Source organism: Sarcophilus harrisii, chromosome 1 (genome assembly GCF_902635505.1).
Source record: "Sarcophilus harrisii chromosome 1, mSarHar1.11, whole genome shotgun sequence".
NCBI classification, from domain to species: Eukaryota; Metazoa; Chordata; class Mammalia; order Dasyuromorphia; family Dasyuridae; genus Sarcophilus; species Sarcophilus harrisii.
The window spans coordinates 261,020,260-261,045,757 of record NC_045426.1 but is presented as its reverse complement, the minus strand read 5'-3'; the positions used below and the strand labels follow the sequence as shown (position 1 = coordinate 261,045,757).

At 35.3% G+C, this 25,498-nt stretch overlaps 1 protein-coding gene across 6 annotated transcripts in view; it reads right to left on the bottom strand.

The window, feature by feature from the left end:
• MAD1L1 (mitotic arrest deficient 1 like 1) overlaps positions 1 to 25,498 on the bottom strand; it is an 851,829-nt gene that overhangs the window by 805,029 nt on the left and 21,302 nt on the right. For all 6 annotated transcript variants that reach the window (XM_031950245.1, XM_031950188.1, XM_031950409.1 and 3 more), the window contains 4 exons: positions 20,039 to 20,120; positions 19,229 to 19,359; positions 15,929 to 16,043; positions 14,069 to 14,130 (listed from right to left, as the gene is read on the bottom strand). In XM_031950245.1, coding sequence (XP_031806105.1) covers positions 14,069 to 14,130; positions 15,929 to 16,043; positions 19,229 to 19,359; positions 20,039 to 20,120 — 390 coding nt within the window. The remainder of the gene's footprint in view (positions 1 to 14,068; positions 14,131 to 15,928; positions 16,044 to 19,228; positions 19,360 to 20,038; positions 20,121 to 25,498) is intronic.

Sequence of the window (25,498 nt, the reverse complement as noted above, 5' to 3'; positions counted from 1 at the left end):
GGAACAATAACACCACCTGCTTTGGACTGTTGTGAGGATCAAACGAGATACACAATTCCTAGTACATAGTAAGCACTGTATAAATGCTTATTCTCTTCCCTCCCAGTCTACTATCCAGTTCCAGATCACAGATCTTGAGATGACATTCTGTTCCAGGGCGTGCCCTTATCAGTATACTGGAAGAAAAAGTCAGAATAGGAATAAGGAATAGGAGAAAGTCAGAATCAGAATACTTTAGGATCACTGAAAGCATGCATGTTCCCGCCTCCCCACCCCCCGCCTGAATTGTTCCTGAAATCCATTCAATACCCAAGAAAAAACCAAAAGAACCAAATCAAACTTCATCTCCAGAAGTTCAGAGCCTAATGCTAAAATCAAGTCAGAAATCAGGAACGAGGTTGGCAGAATGAACAAAACAAAAAAGAATCTCGCTATTAAAAATTATTATGATTGACAAAGCTTTGCTAAAGACACAATTCCAGAAATAAAGATTTACTCCACAACACTAACAAGAAGTCTCAAAGAAAAAAATGCAGCATTGAGACAAATCCAACTATGAATTCATAGAAGATCTAAATCAAGAGTTTAAGAAGAAAAATTTTTTAATGTTTGTCAATGAAATGAAATCACTAGAAGAATAAGTTGGAAAAGAAATAAGAGCTATAGAAGAAAGAACTAGACAGAAATTAATAGTTTGATATAAGGGGACAGAAATTAATAGTTTGATATAAAGAGTATAAAACTCTGCCCAAAAAACACATTTCCTGAAAATTAGAATCAATGAGGAAGTCAATGTTTTTAATATTTCTTATTGTCTCATGAAATTAGTCAAAAGACTAAAAAAAAAAAAAAAAAAAATCAAAGATTGGGGTATTTCAATTACATGAAATATGAATCCAAAAAAAATTTTAAGAATCATTAGCCTACCTGAATGTCATGACCAAAAAAAATTTTTTAGACACTATATTTGGAAAAACTTAAAAGAAAACTGCTAAAATATCTCAAAAACAAAAGGGAAAATGAAGATGAAAATGAAAATAATCTAATAGTCATCCGTTAAATGACAGCTAGGTAGCACAGTGGATAGATGTCAAGCCTGAAGACAGAAAAACTCATCTTCCTGATTTCAAATCCAGCCTCAGACACTTACCAACTATGTGTCCCTGGGAAGTCACTTAATCCTCTTTGTCTCAGTTTCCTTATCTGTAAAATGAGCTAGGGAAGGGAATGGCAAACTATTCAAGTATATTTGTCAAGAAAACCCCAAATGGGGTCATGAAGAATCAGCCACAATCGAAAAACAACTGAACAAAGACAACATTTACTGAAACAAATCACAAAATGAAAACTCCTAGTAACATTATAGCCCAAAATCCACAACTTCGAAGTCAGTGAAAAGATATTGGAAGCAGCCAGAGAAAGAATTCAAATGCCAAAGACCCGCAGTCACCCAAGATTTAGTAAACACTACCATAAATGAGGAGAGAAATTAAAATAAGAAGCTGTAGAAAGCAAAGAATATAGGCTTACTGACAAGAATACCTTACCCAGCAAACCCAGTATAATATTATAGTGAAGGAAGGTGGTTATAGACAGTTAATGTAACAAAGAAGTTCTAAGCATTCCTGATTAAAATACCAAAGTTACATAAAATTTATGAAATGCAAACAGAGAAGTCAAGAGAAAATAAAAAGGTAACTATAAGTGAACAATCATAAGAGATTAAACAAGAATAATCTGATTACATTATAATAGGTTGAGATGATACATCTGTCCCAAAAACTCTATCATCATTATATGGGTGAGGGAGGGGAGGGAGGAGAATGTTTTCAATTAAGCAAACTGCCTGGGAATAGTTCTGTTATTTCTTGATGATCTTAAAAGAGGAATGGAAAAAGAGGGGAAAAGAATAGAAAAATTAACTTGCACAACCAGGAAGCATTAGTAGATATATATAGCAACAAGAAGGGAAAGGCCAAGATAACAGATAACAAGTGAATCTAACTGTCCTCTGAACTAGTCAAAGGAGGAAAAAAAAAACACACACACACACACACACAGTTGGGTACAGAAATACATTTTATTCAATAAACAGGAGAGAAAAGAAAGGAGAAAGGAAGGCAGAGTATATTAAAAAAAATAGATTTGTCCTAAGTAGAAAAAAAACAAAACTTTAAGAATGTACAAAAATAGTTATACCAGCTCATATAGGGATGGCAAAATAATTGGAAACTGAGAATGTCCCCATAAATAAAGCAATGGCCAAGATATGATGAAGAGATGATTTGAGAGAAGGCTGGGAAGATTTATATAACATGATATAAGATAAAGTGAATAGATCCAGAAAAAAAATTATGCAATAACATTATAATGAAAATTTCAAAAGACTTAAGAATTCTAGTCAATGAAATAATCAACCACAACTGCAGAAAACTCATGATGAAAGACATTATGCATTTCTTAACGAAGAGACAAAGAAGAGAACAAAGTCATTGTTTTCTTCGATGTTGCCAGTATGGAAAATTTGTTTTGCTTGACTCTACAATGTTTCCAAAATAGATTTTATTTTCCTTTCTTTCTCAAAGGAGTATGACGAAAGAGGGAAGAGAAAAGGTAATTTTCACTGACTGGAAAGAAATTAAATTTAATTTAAAACAGTATCTCAAGGATGAATTTCATCTAAAAAGTCTACTCAAGCAAAATCTAACAAAACATTATTAACATTCTCACAATACATGCTCTTCATTTAGGTAAAACATTCTCTCTTCCTAAAAATTTCTTTTATGTTCTCCTGAACTTTGCAAAGCAATCATCATGTGGACTGCTGCAAAAAAAAAAAAAAAAAAAAAAAGGAAGGTAAGATCATGTAGCAACATCCCCAGACAAACACGATGGTCTGAGAAAACCAACCTGCCTTGAGCTAACCCAGAGCAAAAATGCAATTTACTTTCCAGTGTGTGGTTTTTGTCTCTGGCGAATTCAGCTGTAATTGGGAACATGAGAAAAGAACATCCTGTCAATGATACCACTCTGTCCACTAATCACTGACCAAATCCATTTCTTATTTCTGAAATCTATCAAACATTCCAGAATTTCCCAACTATTTAATAGAAAGGGGGGGGGGGGGGGGGGGGGGGGGGGACGATTCTCCCCGGGGAGGGTGGAGATCACTTTTTCCTCCTAAGTCCTAGAGTATGATATACATGAAAAAGTAACAATTGCCATAATGCTTTCATATCTATTTGTTTTCTGCTTCATATTCTGACGTAGCATCTTATTTTACATGAGAAGTCTTTTGGCACCTGGACAATTAATAAATACTCACAACCCAGGTATCACAGTTGTAGGCTATAAAATATTAATTGTAAAAATACAAAATTAGCTTAACTTTAAACCACACACACATAAAAGTTCATCTATACAGGTCACCTATACAGGGCAAAAGTGAAATTTTTTTTTTAAAAGATTCACTACTATGGCATAAGTCATAAAATCCTTTCAGATATGTTGGCATATATATTATAACAATTGGTTAGAACATCAGATCAACCTAAAGCAATATTTAACAGCATTTATTTGCTCCCAGCATCTAATAACACACAAAATTTAAATGTCATTTAATATAACCTTATTCATTCACTGAACGAGTATTTATTGAAAACCTACTGTGAATGATGAGCTATGAGCGGCACACTAGAGTAGATGGTGGAATTACAAAGACAAAAATGGAAAAAGTATTTGCCCATAAAGTGTTTTCATTCTACTGGGATGGAGGGAGGGACAAGAGACAATGCAAACTAACTATATACAAAAACAAAGCCAAGGAATTTCAGTGAGGTAGGGTGCTAAATGGGAAATCAAAATAGGCCGTGCATAAGAAATAGCATTTGACCAGGGCCTAGAATGATGCTGGGGACTCCTTCTGCAATACAAAAAATGCTAATTTATTAGAATTTGAGAAACCTGGGTTTTCCTGCACTTCTGGCACCAGACTAGCTGTTTGGCTATAAAGTTAGGCTCTCCTAGGGCTTTATTTTGCTTGTTTGTAAATGACGGGACTGACCTAACTGATTTTCCAGGTCCCTACCAGCTCCAAAATTCTATGATTCTATGACTCCCAACAACTGGGAGAAATGACTTTACATACAGGTATTCTAAAGAAATGATGAAAATGAAGAGAGTATTAAACAAAGACACTAAATAATTAATCCTCTACAGGAGCCAAGTTTCACCACAAAAACTCAAAAAATAAAAGTATGCTGTAGCATACTCCCAAAAGAAAATCAACTAATTAAATACACATCAAGACACCTGACAATGCACATTCACCCTTCCCATACTGATCAACTCCAATGCCTAACTAATTATAAATTACAACAGTGATGACCAGCATAATAAAAACATCTAGAATAGTCAATTAGATCCTTTCTTAGAAAAAAATTATACAACCCCCTTCACTATCTTTCTTAATTGGCCTCACATATCAGGGGAAACTAGTTCCCAACACTTGTCAGCTGGCCAGTTCACAGATGTTTTTAAGAAAGAAAACCAGGTCAGCAGTCACAGGTTTCCATCTTTGGCTCTAGGAGTCAGGTCAGCAATTTGGTGTGGGCTACCTACATCTGGCAGATTTCATAGCCAGCAAAAATGGTCCATCAGTACTGGCCCATATTCCTGTCAAATCTGCATTTCCCCTGACAGGTCTAGCTTAACCAAGACAGCAAACTTGCTGCACCAACCCCAATATGTTTCCAATTAGAATCATAAATCTCAAGGCTGGAAAGAACTTTAAAGATCATCTAGGCCAACTCTTATCATATCAGGAATCTCCTCTACAATATCCCAACCTGTGTTCATTCAGTCTCAGCTTGAAGCTCTGTATTAATAACAATGTTCTTCCCAGGGCAACCATATTTTGGACAATTTTAATAATGAGAAAATTACACCTGCAAATTCCAACCACTACTCCTACCTCTATCATTTGGAGCAAGCTAATAATATTAAGTTAAAATTGGGATAAGGCACCAAAACCTATACATATAAAAGAATAACAAAACAGACTGCTATGTGAATTCTGAGAGGAGAGGCCATTACTCCCTTAGAAGATATGAAGCTTCCTAAAGACAAGTCAAGAAATCATCAACTCCTCTATTACTATTCCATCATACCCCTTACATTTTACTATTAACTTCCAAAGCTCACTCTTCCTTCGGCCAATAGTACATTCCCAAAATGTGACCAATTCCGCCTTTACTCTCTGTATTACCACCTTCCCTCCTCCCTTCAAGGATTTCTTCATAGGACTGGAGTTCTTAGTATGCAATGCTATCCCACCATTCCTTTTATCTAGTCTATTCCTTTAGAATGAAGTAATACCCTTTCCAGAGCCACATTATACTAATAAATCACAGCCCAATAAGTCTCAGTGACACATATGCAACCAAATTCCAGAATTCAGTTTATTACACATAGTCTGAGAAATCATGTAAGATACACCTAAGACTATAAGTATCATATACATCTTCCCTGATATTGTCTCTGACAAATTTCTGTATCTTTCCACTGACATTTTTTTTCACATGCTGCATATTTTTACTGTTGTATCCAGACAGATTAAGTAGGCACTTAGTTTTCTGTTTCCTGACCATTTTTAACTGAAAATCTTCTAAATCAGAGATGTAAGCACATATATGTTTTTCACTATGCTTGTTAGAAACAATCAGCAGGCTGATTTCAGAGAGTCTTGGAGAGACTGACATGAACTGATGCTAAGTGAAATGAGCACAACCAGGAGATCATTGTACACAGCAACAACAAGATTACACGATGATCAATTTTGATGGACATGGCTCTCTTCAAGAGTGAGATGATTCAGACCAGTTCCAATTGTTTAGTGATGAAGAGAGTCATCTACACCCAGAGAAAGGACTGTGGGTATTTAGTTTGATTCACAACATAGCATTTTCACTCTTTTTGTTATTGTGTGCTTGCATTTTGTTTTGCTTCTCTTTTTTCTAGTTTGATTTGAATTTTCTTGTGTGGCTAGATAATTGTAAAAATATGTATGCATATATTGGATTTAACATATTTCTACCATGTTTAATATATGTATTGGACTACTTGCTTGCCATCTAGGGGAGGGGATGGGTAAAAGGGAGGGGAAATTGAAACACAAGATTTTGCAAGGGATAATGTTGAAGAATTGTCCGCGCTTAATTAATTAATGGGGTGGGGGCAATCTTTTACACAAAAAATTGTTTTAATTTAATTAATTAATTTAATTTAAATTTCAGTTAGAGTAATAATAATAGATCTGAAAAACAATCCAAGAAAGGGTTGCTGAGGGTGGGGAGGAGAGGGAGAAGAGATTGCAGAAGGCACAATATGTCTATTGGCAGACAAGGCTAAGGAATAGGTTTCAGATCCACCCTATTTCCAGAGAGGAACAGGAAAAGGAAACAAAGTGTAAGATCTCATTACTGAAACAGTACTGGACCAGGAGTGAACTCTTGAATCTGGTATTAAAATACACATAATCCCCTCCCACCCACACCTCGTAAAAAGTCCATAAACAACTTTAGTTTGCTGATGTCCAGAATCCTTCAAGGTCTGCAACAGTATCTTCACCAATCCAAAATTGAGAGGCTGTGATTTCAGAATGACAAAGGGAAGTCTGCCACCTAGTGGAAAGACCTGACTTCACAAAATAATAGGTAGGGACTATAAAGCTAAATTGGGTGCACTCTGAAATTGTACATCCAGACCCCAAAATAAAGCAAATGAAGTGGAGTTGTTTTGTTTTCATAAGGCAATTTCACAGCATAAAAACCAAGGTATTCAAAAACCAAACAGAATTCAAAGCTGTTGTGAAAATGTACTTATTACATATTCAGAACTAACAGAATTTTACAAAACACATTTTGTGAATCCTGCTGCCTTAGCAGGCTATCTTTGGATGTAGAGAAAACTGATAAATGTTAATAGAAAGCACAACAAGAAATGCCTTTTAGAACTTTTATCATCTTCTAGTTCTACCACATTTACCTAACACATAGTAAGCCCTTAATATATCTTTGTTGATTGACTAATTTCAGCTCTAAATTTAGCACATAACATACACACACGCATTCTACTTCCTTAAAAACCTCTAGTGCTGCCAATAAATATTACTCAAACTTTGGATAGAAGAGGAGGTGGATCAGATAACCTGACCAAAAGGCACCATGCCCCATCTTCAATGTAGCAAACAGAAGCCCCTGCAGCAATCCAAGAGGACAAGGGAGATTTGGTTTTTATGAAAAGAAAGAAAACTGCAAGAATCCAAAGCAAAAGCTGTTAGTAAGGGTTCACTTGCCAGCAGTGAAATTTTAAAATCTGGCAAAAAAAGATTTTCCCAAGCTAGATGCTATAGGTTCTTTTCCTGCTTTGAGACATCTTCATTCTTACTTTGAAATCTGTTGCCACCTGTAGCCAAAATTAAGTATCATCTTAATAAGTTTATTGCACACCTTAGTAAATTTCAAAACTAAGTACAAAAAAGTTTATCCCAACTCCTAGGCATGCTATTCAGGAGTCTCAACCAATCTCACAAAAACACTCCTCTTTAAAAAAAAAAAAAAAAAAAAACTTCTATATTCTAGAACCAATCTGATTAATAACTCCCAATTAATACACTAAGTATCTTCTTTCCTTCAAACAAGTACACTGTAAATTGTAAGGAATTACACAAAAGTAAAACAGTGGTGAAAATAAAGCAGGCATTGGAGTTGGAAAATCTAGTCAAATATTGCTTCTTCCTTTTTATAATCTGTACTTAATCAACATGAGTCTCAACATTTTTTGCATTTTTTTGGAACCTCAACATTCTAAAAGTTAAAATGAAAATCTTGAAATAACAATTGCTGTTCAAGTATTTTTTAGACACATCTGACTTTTGGTGGCCCCACTTGGAATTTTCCTGGCAAAAATACTAGAGTGGTTTGTCATTTCTTTCTCCAGCTTGTTCTACAGATGAGGAAATTGAGGCAAACGGGGTTAAGTGATTTGTTCAGTGTGTGAGGTCAGATTTGAACAAGACTAGTCTTCCTGACTCCAGGCCTAACTGCCTTAATCTAGCATTTAAAGGCATCCAAAATGGAAATGAACTGCCTCAAGAGGTGATGAATTTCCCCCACATGGGAGGACATCAGTATAGTATTCTGTGATCCTCATTCAGTCTCCATAGTTCTTTCTCTGGATATGGATGTCTTTTTCCATCCCAAGCCTATGGGAACTGTCTTAGATCACTGTATTATTGAAAAGAGCTAAGTACATGGGAATCAAACAGAGATCAGATATCCATTTATCAAGTATGTTTTACCAGGGATATCATCAGGTAGGGATTGAACTACTGCAGTCCTCATTCTGAAAATAATGGAAGGGATGACTCTCAGGGAGGAGAAAGAAAATTTTGAGAAATGAAGATATCAATACAAATCTTTACAACATAAAAGGTATCAATATAAATCTTTAAAGTGGGCAGTCTTCAAATTCATTGGGTAATTGGAATCTCCTACAAATGGGCAAGTGCTTTTGAGGCCATATTGTCACCAAATGTTGGTAGTGGAGTCTCTCTCTGCCTCTCCACCTATAAATCTTTTCTGGATATGTTCTTCACCAGACTCCAAGGTTAAACATGTTAGGAGTAAGCTAGCTGAGAAAAGAACAAATAAAATAACTAAACTTGCTCTCCCTCCTTGTCTCTGACTCCCAGCTTCCCTGGCTTCCTTCAATTCTACTTTCTGAAGAAGGCCTTTCTCTGTTCCCCTTAATGCTACAGATTTCCCTAAGAAATTACTTCCCATTCATCCTATACATAATTGCTTGCACCTTGTCTGGAACACTGGGCAGGAAAAACTAGACTATTTTTGTCTTTCTCTGTTATCCTCAGAACTTAACAAAATGTCTGGCACATAATAAGTATTTAATAAATGCTTGTCGATTTGACCTAAATGGTTTATACTTATTCATTCAGGACCATCTAAAATGGCAAGACTGACCTGGATAATTCTTACTCTCATTCTACAGGCTGGCTTCTCTGGGATTAGAAAAATGCCAAAAAAAAAAAAGACCTTAGAAATTGCTTCTCACAGAAAAGTGGGAAACAATTTTGGCACTCAGGATTTCTGATAAAGGCCTCATTTCTAAACTAAGTAGAGAACTGAATAAAATTTATAAGAATACAAGTCATTCCCCAAATGATAAATGGTCAAAGGACATAAAGACAATTTTCAGATCAATTAAAGCCATTTATACTCATATGAAAAGATGTTTTAAATCCCAGTTGCTTAGAGAAATGCATATTACAACAACTCTGAGGTACTATCTCACACCTCTCAGATTATCTAAGATGACAGGAAAGCTAATGATGAATGTTGGAGGAGATGTGGGAAAACTAGGACACTAATACATTGTTGGTGGAGTCATAAAATGATTCAACCATTCTGGAGAACAATGTAGAATGGATTTTCTATGTGATTGGAAAAAGCCATACACATCTAGAAAGACAATGTAGATCAAAGCATACTATTTTTAACCTTTTTATGTTTGTTTTTTTCTTTCTTAGGGTTTTTCCCTTTTTTGTTCTGATTTTTTCTTTCACAACATGAGAAACATGGAAATATGTTTAAAAGTATTGTGTATGTACAACCTACGTCAGACTGCTTGCTTTCTTGAGGACAAGAGAGATAAGGAAGGAGAAAAAACTAGGACCTCAAATCTTATAAAAAAGAATGTTGAAAACTATCTCTACAAGTATTTGGAAAATAAAGCACTATTATAAATTTAAAATTAATTTAATTAATTAATTAAAGAATTGATAAAATACTATTAAGGAAAAAAATACTTCCAATTCAAGGCCAGCCAAAAGGCATGTAATCAAACAATCAATCAATGAGCATTATCAATCACTATATGCCAAGCCCAATGCTAAGCATGAGTCATACAAAGAAAAAGGAGGTGAAGAAGGAAAACACTTCGGATATAACACACTGGTACAAAGACAAAAAGATGAGAAACAGTGTTGTGTGTGAAAAAAAAAATAGCTAGGTTAGTATGGCTGGATGAAAGTATATAAGGAAGGGAGGAAAATGTAAGAAAACTTGAAAGATATGAAAAGACTTAGTTGGGAAGACCTTTAGAAGCCAAACAACAAGCATCTCACCATATCTGGCTAATCAAATTAGGATGTTCATTTGATTAATTTAGGATCAAATAGGTAATAGGTAATGGATCAATTAGAGTTTATTATGAGAAGCTGAATGGAGTTATAGAGAAAGTTAACATGGCCACACATTTACTTAAGGAAAATCACTCTGCCAGTTGTATAAAGAATGGATTGGGGAACAAAGAGATCTCAAGAAGGAAAACCCAGTAAGAGGCTATTACAACAAATCAAATCAGAGGTGATGATGGCCTAAATTAGAAAAATGATTATGGGAATTGGAGAGAAAAGACCACATATAAAAGATGTTGTGCAAAAACAAATTGCAAGATCTGGTAACATTCCAGAAACGGGGGAGGGCAGGGAGCAGTGCAGACTGAGGATCCTTGCAAACAGGTTCTAACTTGGCTTACTGAAAGGATATTAATACCCTCAAAAGTAATAAAGAAGTTCAGAGGAGGAGAAACTTTAGGGAGAAAGATAGTGAACAACTTTGGACATGATGAACTGGAATGCCCTTGGACATCACCAAGGCTATTAGAAGAGAAACTAAGCCTAGGTATACAGATCTGGAAATCGTCTGCATAAAGACAACATGAACCAATGGAAACTAATGAGATCAGCAAGTAAAAGAATACAGAATAAAGAAAGAACAGTTCGAGAAAATTAACATGACTTGGGGAATACATACTGTGGATGTGAAATGAATAAATATGTGTAATTTTTGCATTTGGGATAGAAATTCAATGTTACTGCATGTATTCTGATTGTTTTATTCTGTCTATCTTTTAGCAGATACTAAGTATATTCTAGTAGAGGCTTGACTGATTATACAAGTGGTCATTTGATCCCTTTTATTCTAGAGAAATCATAGGTGCTTATGATTTGCCAAAGAATCACTGTGAAGAGGAGAGATGCTTTCTGATGGACTAATAAATCTGGAAAAGAAAAATGACTGCTGAAGATTACAGCTCTATTGGAATCTGCACAAAAGAATCTTGGGTTTTTCAGATTAAGTTCAAAAACATAGCATCCTGGTTTGTTCGCTATAACTTTTAAAAGCAGAAGGAAAAAAAACCCACCAAAAAGCATTTTGAAGTTGCAGAAGAAACTAAAGCCAATAAAATTAGCTGAAATGGAAGACGATTTCAGAGCTAGCAATTGGATAGTGTAATTAAATACTCTTTAAGTATAGGATAATTCTTTAAGGAAAATTCCCAATCTTGGCATGAAAGGCCGCCACATCCCTGCCTGTGTTAAAACCCAACAAGCATGTAAAAACAAAAGGCCCTCTAAACAACTATGCTCCCTAGAACTTAAATGACTAACTGAAAATGTTAAGTCCAGTCTCTCCAGAAAAATTTAGAAAAAAGGTAAAAGCCACTCAAGTAAGATATTCAAATGAAGGCTTATGAAATTAGAAATTAAGTGGCAAAGAGATTGTGCTTGAGGGGAAATAGTTACAGAACCACCAGAGGAAGATGAACAACTTCTCCATAGAGAATCATGGGGCAACAGGAAGATGGAGACAGAAATAGGAAGTAACAGAAAGACTCATGGCTGCTGCTTTACTGCCCTCCCACCCCCTCTTATTTATAAAGAAGCAAAACTCATGTCACATTGACTCTAGGATAAACACCTGTTCAAGGACTCTAGGATAAAAGACGTGCTATCTATCAGTGTCCAATCTGCTAACCCCATCCTGCCTCCTGTCTACTTATAAGCTGGCAATTAGGCTAGCTGAAGTTGGCAAAGGAGATCACATACAAGGGTATGATTAGGTCAATAATTTCCCATAATATTTTTTAACCTTTCTGTCTCAGACTGGAGGAGGAAAAACACAATGTTCTTCAAATCATAAAAGCAGGCCTAAAAACAGTCCAACTCCACTTATTATGATCACAAAAAAGAAATGATTTTCTTGAGAGCCATTACCTTTTCTGTATTACACACACACACACACACACACACACGTAAAAGGAACCCTTTAACAATACTCCACTATGTGATGCAATCAAATACTTTGCTAACACTTCGTAGTGAATATTCTGATTTTAAATGAAGATGTTATTAAACTTCAACAGGAAGAGTCACTTGGTTCCATTTCCCCCCCACTATGAAATTACCTCATTAAACCTGAACAGCAGGAAGTAAAAGCTTTTTCACCAACAACTGACACAAAAACTTTGCTGGGACAAACTCTGAGGAGCAAAACCTATCTCTTTCTAAAGGGAAGACTAGAATACCTCAAAATTACTCTTCTCCTGGCATATTCTTAGTCCAACAAGAAGAAAAGAATACAACAGGCCAAGTGGAAAACAGGGAACTGAAGGATCAATTTATGAGCATAAAGCAAATGGTCCTCAAATTTTTAAAACCTATATGGGTTACTTTTAACTGAAACTCATCTATTTCCATGTCAATTAAGGAGTTTTGGGGGCATTCACTAAAAATTGTTTTGAGTGCACCAGGATTAGAGTTTCTATGGAATCTGAAATTTGTTCATGAGGCCCTGGGCCTTTACCTATTGTTCTCAAATTCTCTCTTTCCCTTAGAGTCAGTCATTAAATTTCTTTCCCATCTTTTCTCCTCATACTCAACTTTTCCAACCTTAGGAAGTCACAATGAAATGCCTTCTAACTTAGGTCCTTCTGCCAGTGTCTGTGTACAAAATTGGTTTTTCTTCTTTCTGACCTCTTCAACCTCTTTTTAAATATTTATTAAAGAGAAGCAGTATTATAATAGCAGATAGAGATGGCCTTGGAGTCCAGAAAATGTGAGTACAAGCTTTCCCTATGACACACCCAGGCTGTGTGATTTCAGGCAATTCTATAAGATTGTAAATAGCTATTACTGCAGGTCTACATCAGCAGAAGAAGATTTTTACCAGGAGCTCCTTACTGTGATAAAAACAAAGGTATGATGAAAATATTAAAGTCAGACAGATATTAAATTAAGGATCCTTATCAAAGGACCAGATTTTTAGAATCTTAGAACATAGAATCAGAGATGATAAAAGCTGAAAGAGTCTAAGAAATCATCCAATTCAACTCTAATTCTGAAGATGAAATAGCTGAAGCCCAAATAGATTAAATTGCTTGCCTGAGTAATAGTGGAAACACTGAGATCTATACCAGATCCTCTGAATGTAAGTATCACACAACTTACACTAGACCACATTATTAATAAATCCCATTTTTCCCAAGTCATCAGGGATATATGCTCATTGTGAAACAGAAAAGAGGTAAACTCACTGTGGTGAAGCAATGTCAAGAGAACCACAGAAAAGCAACAACATGTTGGGTGGAAATTATGGGAAGAAATAGACAATCATTCCATAGAAAAGAAAGTGAATGTGTCTCACTGATCTGTGCCACTGGAGAAAGCCACATTCTGAAATCACAGTAAGACAGCACAATATAGACAAATCAAAAAATTCTGAGAAAAATCAATCAATATATACTGAAGTATCAAAATACGTTTACTCTATGGTTTTTAAATATCTAATATCTATTATCACAAGAAATTCTTTTCTTAAATTCCAAATTGATGAAAAAGACTTAAAATGGAAGTTATATACTTCTGCTAATACCAAAAAATGTAAGGGCCTACACCAAAACTTAACTTGGGCTTTCATGTCCTCAAAGTTGTAACATTCTGATGCTTCAAATTGAGTTTGTCTTTAAAGATCATGATTAACTCACCAAATCAAACTAAAACACAAATTATTAAAAATTGAGATAAGTTCTTTAGATAATCTGATTCAGGGAAATTTGGAAATATATTTCCAAAAAATTGTTTTTAAGCCATCACAGTTTGAAAACTGAAAGAGAGGCCAGCATAACTTCACACATATTTATTACATACCTGATATTTAAGCCCATGGTTTGGTCCAGTCTCTCCCAGCTTTTCAGCTTTTCTAGCAGTTTCTAAAAAAATCAGAGAAATCATAATATATAAAAACTGTTTCCTTCCATCTCAAATTCCAAGAACAATCTCCCTTAAGACTCAACATTTTTTTCAGTCTCATGATTAGAGCATGATAGACATTGATTCACAATGACATACTGGGCCAAATCACAACTTCTCCTTGAATCAAAAGACTGACTAGATATGAGAGTAATTGAAGTGATCCTTAATTTTTTTATAACTTTTAACTGTTTAGAAAAATGTTAATATTATAAGTAAGACCCTTGTGGAAAAACAATTAGGTTAGTATTTTCCCCCAAATGCTCTACTTTCAATGTATGTTTCATTGGTTCAGTTGTCTCTAGTTTCATAAATGAAAATATAGATCCCCAAATGAATAAAGTAATGTGTCATAGAACCTTACTGTAAAACCATGAACTAACCAAACATACAGAATCACGAGTGCTGGTTGCCACACCAGAGTGTAGCAAAGAGACACCTGGTCTCAAAAACCAAGGTTCAAGGCTTATCTAAATAAATATAGGTAACTCTGGGCAAATCCCTTGACCTTTCAATGCTCTTCTCTATAAGTTACATGGCAAGTGTAGCTCACTACTAGTATCAGTTTCTCAGGGCAGCTAGCTGATACAGTGGATAGAGCACCAGCCCTGAAGTCAAAAGGACATGAGTTCAAATCTGGCCTCAGACACTTAACAATTCCTAGCTGGGTGACCCTGGGCAAGTCACTTAACCCCAATTGCTTCAGGAAAAAAAAAAAAAAAAAAAAAAAGGTAGAATTTTATCCCTAGGAGATCTATCCAACTGATGAAATCATAAACATGCCTCTCCCCACAACCTCCTTTCCCATCCACCCTAAAAGAAATCCACCCCACTAGGGCCTTTCTTTTTCTCAGAAAGATAATATAAAAAAAGATAATAGAAACAGGTTCTTCCCATTACTGGAAGAGGATGGAACAGTACAGCCACTAAGTAGGAGTATTCGAATGATTTCCCCATCTTGCTAGAGACAGATTTTTAACAATCAAACTAAAAAAGAAAAATCAAATAGGTGATTTAGTTATTTATATTATATTGTTATTTAGCACATACCCTTCAACTGCATTAGGCCCTGACCTCAAAAACTTTACATAACTATTCTTAATGTCAGTGAATAATCCTAATAGATTGAAATACCCATCAAAGAGGAATGAAAAGAAAAAAGAGCTACTATTAAAGCAGGATGTCCCTTTCTCCCTCACACTCTAAGTAATAAAAAAAATACTATTTGTTATATAGGATGGATCTCAGAGAGGGTCATCTGGGACAAATAGTGGAGAATACCATAAGGATATAAAAAACAAAAGACATTAATAAAAACCTTATGTAAAAGAGTTTTACCAACAAAATGGAAAAATAAAAGATGATGAATGTCTTTTCTAAAAATTACACACTGTAGCTGCATGGAGAGCTAAGGGTAGATCTTTCAAGGACACATACTACAGATGTACAATAATAAGGGTCTCTTCAATTGAGACTCAACTATCCTCAGATAAAAGTCCTGTTTTGTTTTATAAAAGGTCTACTCAGAAGGGAAAAAACCTCTTCCAAAGAAAGAGTATCTTGCATTTTCTTTTTCTTATTACTAGAAGAGACATTACAATAATGACTGAGGTTTAAGGGGAAACAAACTAAAAAGGAAATGTTCCATTCTCAATAAACAAATCAATCCAGACTTGAAATTCTAAGGTCCTTCAAGAAAACTAAAATAGGTATATAAGAAAACACTAGACAGCTGATGTGTTAAGAAAAGATCCTCACCTCCTTCTCCAATTCCAAGGTCACCATATCTTCCTGTAACTTCTCATGACGTTCCAATTTTCTCTTAAGTCCTTCTACTTCTTCTTTCAACAAACCATTGTTCTCTTTCATTTCTCTGGTGGCAGCAGGGAAAGAACAATCATTTATAAAGCAACCAATCCTTTGTCCTGAACCTGCTCCTGGGCTTGATTAGCAAATTCACAGTATCCACTAAACCAAAGGAGGATACTTGGTCTTATCCTAATCTAGAAAATTAATTCTGCCTATCAAAACTTTGTTAGTCTAGGAAGGTCTGATTACTTTCATATCATTCATAGCTTGGTTCCTGCAAATATGCTTCAAGGTAGCAAAGTCCACATAATATAGAGTAAGGACAGGGACTTGCCTGAGTTTTCCCAAATTCCCTTTCAAAAAACTTTAAAAATGATGCTTCAAAATTAATTTGGGAGTGGCAGAAACAAATATACGTCAAGATACTATGTACTCAAAAGAACCGCTGGAAAATCTTGAAAGCAATATTTTTCACCAAAAATCTCTTGGATCACTATATTGCTAAGAGCTAAGTCTATCATAGTTGTTCATCATATAACTTTGCTGTTACTATATATACAATGTTCTACTGGTTCTGCTTCCTTCACTCAGCATCAGTGTGTATAAGTCTGTCCAGGATTTTCTGAAATCTGCCTCATTTCTTATAAAACAATAATATTCCATTACATTTCTATACCACAGCATCCCCCAACTGATAGGCATTCCCTCAATTTCCAATTTCTTGCCATCACAAAAAGAGATGCTACAAACTTTTTTGCACATGTGAATTCTTTTCCCTTTTTTATGATCTCTTATGGGATACAGATCCAGTAGAGACACTGCTGGATCAAAGGGTATGCACAATTTTATAGCTCTTTGGGCATAAGTTTCAAATTGCTCTCCAGAGTGTTTTCGTCAGTTCACAACTCCAACTTTATTACTTTTTTTTTTTTTTAAACTTTTTTATTGACAGAACATTTACATGGGTAATTTTTTTAAAACATTATTCCTTGTACTCATTCCTGTTCCGACTTTTCCCTTCCCTGCCTCTACCCCTCCCCTAGATGGCAAGCAGTTTTATACATGTTAAATATATTATAGTATATCCTGGATACAATATATGTGTGCAGAACCATACGGTTCTCTTGTTGCACAAGAAGAATTGGATTCAGAACCTGGGAAGAAAAACAATAATGCAAACAGTTCATGCTCATTTCTCAGTGTTCCTTCTCTGGGTGCAGCTGATTCTGTCCATCATTGATCAATTGGAACTGAATTAGATCAATTTTACTACTTCTTAAGAGACTTCTGGGTAAACCACTTAACTTCTAAAGGTCTCAGTATCCCCATCTATAAAATGAAGGCAATTGACCTAAATGTCCTCTAAAGTTCCTTCCATATTCAAATATAGATCCTGTGACCTACCTCAGACTCAAATAATAAAAATTACAAAAACATGGGCAAATTCATTGATGGAGGGGCTATAGGCATACTAATTCACTGATGATGGATCTGAAAATTGTTTCAACTACAGAAAAACAAGTTGGAATTATGCAATATAATATTCAATTGTTTGTACTTTCTGAATGTGCCAAAAGTCCCAAATAGGTTACTGACAAAAAGAAAAGGCTCTGATGCAAAAAAGTTAAGAGCATTAATCATAATAATAAAAAAGTTTCACCAAAATGTTTGCCTAGTGACTAGGTCACAGTTGAATAAATAATGGTATATGAATGGAAGTTGATATTACTAAACCATAAGGAAAGAAAAAAAAAAATGAGAAATACAAAAAGACTTGTATGTACTAAAGCAGAGTAAAAAAGGAACATAACATAAAATGACGACAATGTAAATAAAATCAACATAATTTCCTTTATTGGAGTGGTCTTGCTTGGTTCATACTTGTATCATTATTTGGATAAAGGAAAAGATTTTAATTTAACAAACATGCATTAAGTACCCACTAGCTACTTATCAGGTGCTGGTGATATGAAAATAAAATCAAACCATTCTTGGCCTCAAGGAACTTATATCTACTGGAGAGGATACAACTTATATTTAACAGATGAGAAAAGTTAAGTATGGACAACTGGAGATGAAGGCACCAGAGGATTCACACAGCAGGAGACATCCAGGCTGAAAGGTCACAAGCTATTCTATGAGGTAAAGTTGAGAATGATGGCAATCATTCAGACATCTGGGGGAAGGAAGGAAAAAATTGGAACAAAAGGTTTTGCAATTGTCAATGCTGAAAAATTACCCATGAATATATCTTGTAAATAAAAAGCTATAACAATAAATAAATAAATAGATGAATGAATGAATGGATGAATGGATGGATGGATGGGTGGGTAGATGAACAAATAAATACAAAATTCATGGAATTTTAAATAGACCATTTAGGTAAGAATACAGAATTTGATAAAAAGAGAATAAATATGAAATGAATAAGAAAGTAGTCAATACTGTAGAGCATTTCTAATACCAGAATGAAAATTTCCAGTTCTATCACAGAGCAGGACAGTGAGATGCCTTCAGAAGTGACACTCTTTTATTCTACTCTATCTCCCTATGCCACAGGAAGATTATTTTTGCATCAGTGAAAATGAATTAAAGGGGAAAAACTTTAGAAAAAAGAAGACATTAATTCAATACAATAAGCAACAAGTGTCTATCATATATAAAGTATAATTAGAAGACTTTTGCAATAGTCCAGGGCAACAATGTTTCAAGGCCTGAACTAGCATGTAGACAGGAAAATAGAGAAAGAACCAAGATGCTATGAAGACATAATCTAAAAGACTTAACTGATTAGATTTAGGTGATAAGAGGCAGAAAAATCAAGAATGACTACAAAGTTTAGCCTAAAGGCAGAGAAAGTCTTAGGGAGGATATGATACCTATCTTCGAGTATTTGAAGGATTATGATGTCAATTGGACTGGTTTTTCTTGACCCCAAAGAACAGAATTAATATCAATGAATAGGATATTAAGAGAGGCAGATTTCAGTTATTAATGACTAGATCTGTCTAAAAGTGATATGAACTATCTTAGAAGATAATAGATTTTTTTATTACTGGAAATTGTCAAGCAGAGATAAAACTTAAAACTCTTAGCTAGGATGTAGAAAAGGACCTCCTAAATGATATGGTTAAGATGTGTTGGTGATCTCAGAGGTCCTACCGGAGATTTTAGGAAATTTAAATAATAATCTGAGAAACAAAAGGCTCTAGAATTTCTATCAGCAACAGACCAATTTTCCTCCATTACCTCAAGTAGGCATTTTCCTCCCTTAATTGCTTCACTTCCCTCTCCATCTTTGGGAATCGTACAAGTTCTGACTTCATGTTCTTCACAATGGCAGCATCCTGCTCCTGCAGAGATAGCTTCTGTTCCAATTCCTAAGAAAAGCAGAGACCCAAAAGAGATGAAACATAGGGGCACTGAAGGCCTGCTGATGAACTACCAAACTTTAGCAAATTCCTTTTTCAATATTAATAAATTATATTGTACTTCATAAAATCACATAGTGCTACTGACTGGAAGTCAGAATAAAAACTTTGATTCGTGTTTCAAACAATGGGGTTGTATCTATCTTGATGCAGCTACGAAAACCTAATCCAATTATTTCTAGATGTCTAGATGTCTTTAGTGGTATAATATGTGATTATTAGCAAAGCAAAGATAACTGGCCCATCAAAGACAAATTTGGTCTCAATAGCCAAATTGGTCTCATTAGTCAGATCTTTAACTCATTGGCCACGGACTCAAAATTCATGCATTCCAAAAATTAAAATTCATCCATTTTATTTCCCTTCAAAAAAGATGTTTGTTGATTACATATTTGTCTGTGCAAAGAGCTACTTAATATTTCTTTACGAGCTGCAATTAATCTAAAACTATAGATCTGAGACAGCCTAGTCTAACACAGAACTAACTAAAAAGTACCCACACTATTCCATCCTTAAACATACTTCTGAATTGTCCTTCAGAAAAATCAAGTCTATCCAGTTGTAATGTCTATAAACAAAAACACCTTGACCTAACTTGGAGGGAGAAAGAAACCCATATACTACTCACTTTTATTTTCTTTTCACCGTCAGCTATAAGACACTGGTTTGCTTGGAGCTCCAGGACTCTCTGGCTGGCTTCCTGCCATTTTCTGTTCAATAGACAAAAGAGTTACTACCTGAATACATGAAGGCATTTCACAAATTAACCATCATTCCCAATATGAAAGTCCATTCAACAGAAATATATTAATAAGATTTGTATGATTTTGACAGACAGGATTAAGAGCAAGCAACAGAACTAGCTATGCCCAGAAAAAGAACTCTGGGAGATGACTAAAAACCATTACATTGAATTCCCAATCCCTATATTTATGCACACCTGCATTTTTGATTTCCTTCACAAGCTAATTGTACAATATTTCAGAGTCTGATTCTTTTTCTACAGCAAAATAACGTTTTGGTCATGTATATTTATTGTGTATCTAATTTATATTTTAATATATTTAACATCTACTGGTCATCCTGCCATCTAGGGGAGGGAGTGGGGGGGTAAGAGGTGAAAAATTGGAACAAGAGGTTTGGCAATTGTTAATGCTGTAAAGTTACCCATGTATATATCCTGTAAATAAAAGGCTACAAGAGGTTTGGCAATTGTTAATGCTGTAAAGTTACCCATGTATATATCCTGTAAATAAAAGGCTATTAAATAAATTAAAAAAAAAAAAAAAAAGAGCAAGCAACAACTACTGAGTATAAAACAGAATACTTTTTAATATTTTGTAAGTGCACATGTTTTTAATGCCCCCAAAAATCCTATTTATGGCATTATATATATATACACACTTTACGATGATTACTCAAAACATAGCTGGACAATAAGAAATCTTCCATAGAACAAAACAATGAATAGAAATGGTCTTTATCAGAAATTGTCTCTGGTTATCAAACACCACATTTTCTGAGCACTGGCCTAAGTTCTGTCCAAAGATGAGACAGCTTTAGGATGAGAATGTAAAGAAATGTTACTCATGGATCACAGCATATAATAAAAATGACAAGTTATAATAAAAGATTCAAAAGAATATAATTATTGAAACTTTCACATCTGACAAGGCAGGAACACAAAATAGCAGAAATTCCATCAGATCTCAGGAATACCAGTCCCCATAGGGTAGAAATTTTATATTTCCATATGAACTAAATGCTAAAGACAGTTTCCTTATCTTCTTTTTTCCCCCCTAAGGCATTTGGGGTTAAGTGACTTGCCCAGGGTCACTTAAGTGACCTGTTAAGTGTTAAGTGTCTGAGGCCAAATTTGAACTGAGGTCCTCCTGACTTCAGGGCTGGTGCTCTATCTACTGTACTACCTAAATGCTCCTTCCTTAAAGGAAAACCATTCCATAATTCATAAAATAAATCCCTGTCATATTACATGCCATCCCCTTGATGAAAAGGTCCCAAAAATATTCCAGATCTGACCTTGAAACAATTCTGACCTTAGGATGAAACTTAATACAGTTCAATGGATGAAGAACTTAGGAGAAATACATATATAGGATAGGAGAGACATCCTTGTTTTACTACAAGATAAAGATAGGAAGGAGCAAGTTACAGGAAATCAAACCACCACCATGACCTTGTTTACTATCTCCCCTTCGATCCTGATGAAGATAGTCAAGAACCCTAAGCCCAAAATGCTTGGGAAAAGCAGCAACCCAGTCCTAAGCCACCAGATCTGCTTCTAACCCAGCATCCACAGCCATCATCAAAAAGAAAAATCATTATACAGAGGGAGCCCAGTTTTCCTCATCAGTACTTGTAGCAATTATTGATCAAAAGCCACCAACATGCAGAAAAATAAATGAGCCTTAAAAGTGGTCACATTTCCTAGACTAGTCCTGCTTCCAGGCCAGCCTTTGCAGACATCACCTGGAGAAGCAATTTCTGTGTAGAGTCAGCCATCCCTACCAATGGCTAAGCCCAGCTGAAACAGCGGGGCCTCCTAAAGAACAGACAGGAGGTACCAAGTATTAAGACAACTCCAACCACCATCACATTCTATTAAAGTGTGAACTTGAGGGCAAAAACTTTTCTTTTTGTTTTTAAATCCCCAGCACTTATAGTTCCTGGCACACAGTAGACAAGTATCATCCCTCAGATCCTGATGGAGACAGCTCAGGACCTTGAGCCCAAGAGCCTTGGGAATAACAATGCTTCCAGTCCAGTGCCCTCAACCCATCATACTGGGAAGCAACCCCCAGAGAAAAGCAGCATAGCAATCACTCCTGGAGGTATTATAATCTCAGTCTCTGTAGACAGAAAAGAAATTTTTGCTACCAAAGTCCTTGGCACTGTCAAACAGTTCAACACCAGAAAGTGACATAATTTTATCAGTTTAAATGACATTAAAGAGGCACTACCATCTGCTTACTGCTGTACCCTAAGGACCACAGGACCTTTCCATCTGACTTGCAGTTGAAACCTTCTGTGTTTTCTCCCTTAAAATGTGAGTTGTTTGAAAGAAGAGAGCTATACTTTTTGTTTTCCCTGCACTTAGAGTGCTTTGCACATAGTAAACATTTAATAAATGTTTTTTTTTGTTTGTTTTAACAAAAGATAAAAAACATGCAACAATATTAAAATCCTTTAAAAAAAAAAAAAAAAAAAAAACACCACAGTCCATGCAGTAAAAGTATTATCTGGGACATTTTACAGAGTGTCTCCAAAGAAAAGGAAGCAACAATAAAAAGGTGCACAGAGAACATCGGGGTTGGAGCAATTATGATAAGAACTCCCAACACAGTTGCTAATCAGCACCCTAGGTCTACATAATCTATAACAAGGAGCAGAGAGAGGTCCTAAGCCACTTGGAGGCAAGCTGTCCCTGGATCTAAACTGATATGCACTCATTATAGAGTACCATCAGCCACCCTCCAAAGAAAAACACGTCCTTCCTGAGAGATCAGAGGAATTATAACAAATCCCTATCCCTTTGGAAGCCTCTACTAAGGATTACCTTCACCACACTCCACCCTCCACTACTTTAGTGCTTCATCCCAGTGTTCAATAAATACTAAATGCCTAAAAATGATACCAGAGATAGAAGACTTAGCAAATGTATTGGCAGCATGTCTGATCTTTGATAGGTTTCTAAGGAAAATGAGTGTCCTGATCAGAAGTTACATTGTAGGAGGTCTATAAGAAAGAATGATATGTTCTGGAAGAACTTGGATTCTGGCACAGTTCACTGGTATGCAACATGAGACAATACCTTGAATAAATATCAACTGCATGAGCAAAATAAAGTCTCCTACCTTGAGACAGAGGAAAATGGATAATGTCATCAACGTATTAACTGAAGGCAGGTCAAGAACAAAGCATAATTATAACCCACTGATATTTGAAAGTCAATTACTGGCATCATTAACAGAAGTAGTGTTCCCCTCCTTAGTGGCTACTAGTGACTGGTCCATGTTTATACTATCAGAAACATATTCATAGTGATTAATTGATAGAGCAACTTTATTCAGTTTCCTGTAATCTATTACAAAGGCAACATCTGCCTTCTTTACTAGCCACTAACTAGTTATTTTAAGGGGACCTGGTATGACAAAGTATTCCAGTTTCCTTCATCTCCATCACCAAGAGAACCTACGTTTCACATCCCTCCCTGCAGGCACCCAAAACTGTTTAATATTAAATACAAGAAGATGGTTCAGATGACTTCAAAGGTTTCTATTCGTCTCTACAAATCACTACCAAAACAGAAGTAGCCATAAATACTCATAGTTACTCTCAAGTAGTAAAAATATCTATCCAACAATATCTTGGCTAGCACCAATTGTGACTCGGGTATCCTACTGCCAACTCCGCAAAGATGCCCCTTCCCTAAGTAGTCTTCTGATGAAATAATTGCTAAAAACTGGAGTGTCCCTATGGATCCACTCAAAGTCTCTCAGTATAATAGTAAACTGACTGCCTATATCCATAGTCTCTTAAATATCCAGTGCCTCCTTCCCTTGCCAAATCAACTTAATTCGAGCTTATACTCTCCCAATCCCCAAGTGGTCCTGCAGTTAAGAGTAGCCTGAGCTTCAGGGGGACCTCAGCTGGCTTGCCCAACTAATTAGGAGAGTGACTTTGCAGAAAATCCTAAATTTCAATGAGGCAGAAAGATATTTACTGCCTTAACATCAAATATCAGGATACCATTTAAAAGGTTGCTAAATTCCACAGGCTAATAATCAAACATCTTTTCAACCTATTACTTCAAAAGTCAAATCCAAAGCCAGGCCTTAAGAAGGAGGTATCACCTACAATCTATGTAATATGGCTATGGGCAAAGTACTTCCTCCAATCATTCCAAGTGTCAATTGTTTGAACATCTTTTCACCCAATTACTAAACTATATCTACCCCTTGATCTAATGATATTACTAAGAACCTATATGTACAAAAATACTTATAGTAGCTCTTTTTATAATGGCCAAAAATTGGAAACTTAGGAGAAGTCCATTAACTAGAGAAAGCTGAACAAATTACAGTATAAAGTAAAACAGAACATGACTGTAGTATAAGAAATGATGGATAGTTTCAGAAAAACTAGGGTAATCTGCATAAACTGATACAAAGTGAAGTAAGAAGACCTAAGAAAATAATTTAATCATTATTGCAAAAATAAACAATTTTGAAAAAAATCTAAGAAATATAAAATCAATGCATTGAACAACGATGATTCCAGGAGACTTATTATGAATGCCACATTTTGACAGATGTGATGGACTAAAAATAGAGAAAAAGATACACCTTTCTGGGCATGGCTAATATGAGGATGTTTTACTTGATATATATATTTCATAAGTTTTACAGGGTTTTTCCCTCATAGATGGGGATAGTAGGAAGAGAAAATAAATGCTTCTTAACTGAAAAAGGATTTTAAAAATTAAAAGATGTAATTTAATAAAAAGGAGGAAAAAGGATGTTGGAAACAACATGAATGCAGTTCACCAAATTAATTTCTTTTAGGAATTTCAACCTCTTTCTTGCTGATTATTGAGGAATCACAGAGGCAATTCATTTCTATATACTTAAATAGGAGAACTAAAATCTCTCAGATTTTAGGCACCAAGAGACAAAACACGATTGCCTCTAAATGATTTAGCAGGCTTTGCAAAAATCAGTCAACAATGAGCACTTCAAGCCAATGGAATTCTAGAGCCCAGGGAAGTTCTGCATTAGTTCCCACTAACCCTTAATAAACTGATGTTCATAAGGCTGTTTAGACAAGATTCCCTCTGGCTCTTATTAAACCAACATGGCAACATCAATATTATATGATGATCAATTCTGATAAAGGAGAGGACTGTGGGAAATTAATGTGGATCACAACATAACATTCTCACTCTTTTTGTTGTTGTTCACTTGCATTGTTTTCTTACTCATTTACTTTCTTTTTTTTTTCTTTTTTGATCTGACTTTTCTTGTGCAGCAAGAGAATTGTATAAATATGTTTAACACATATTGGATAG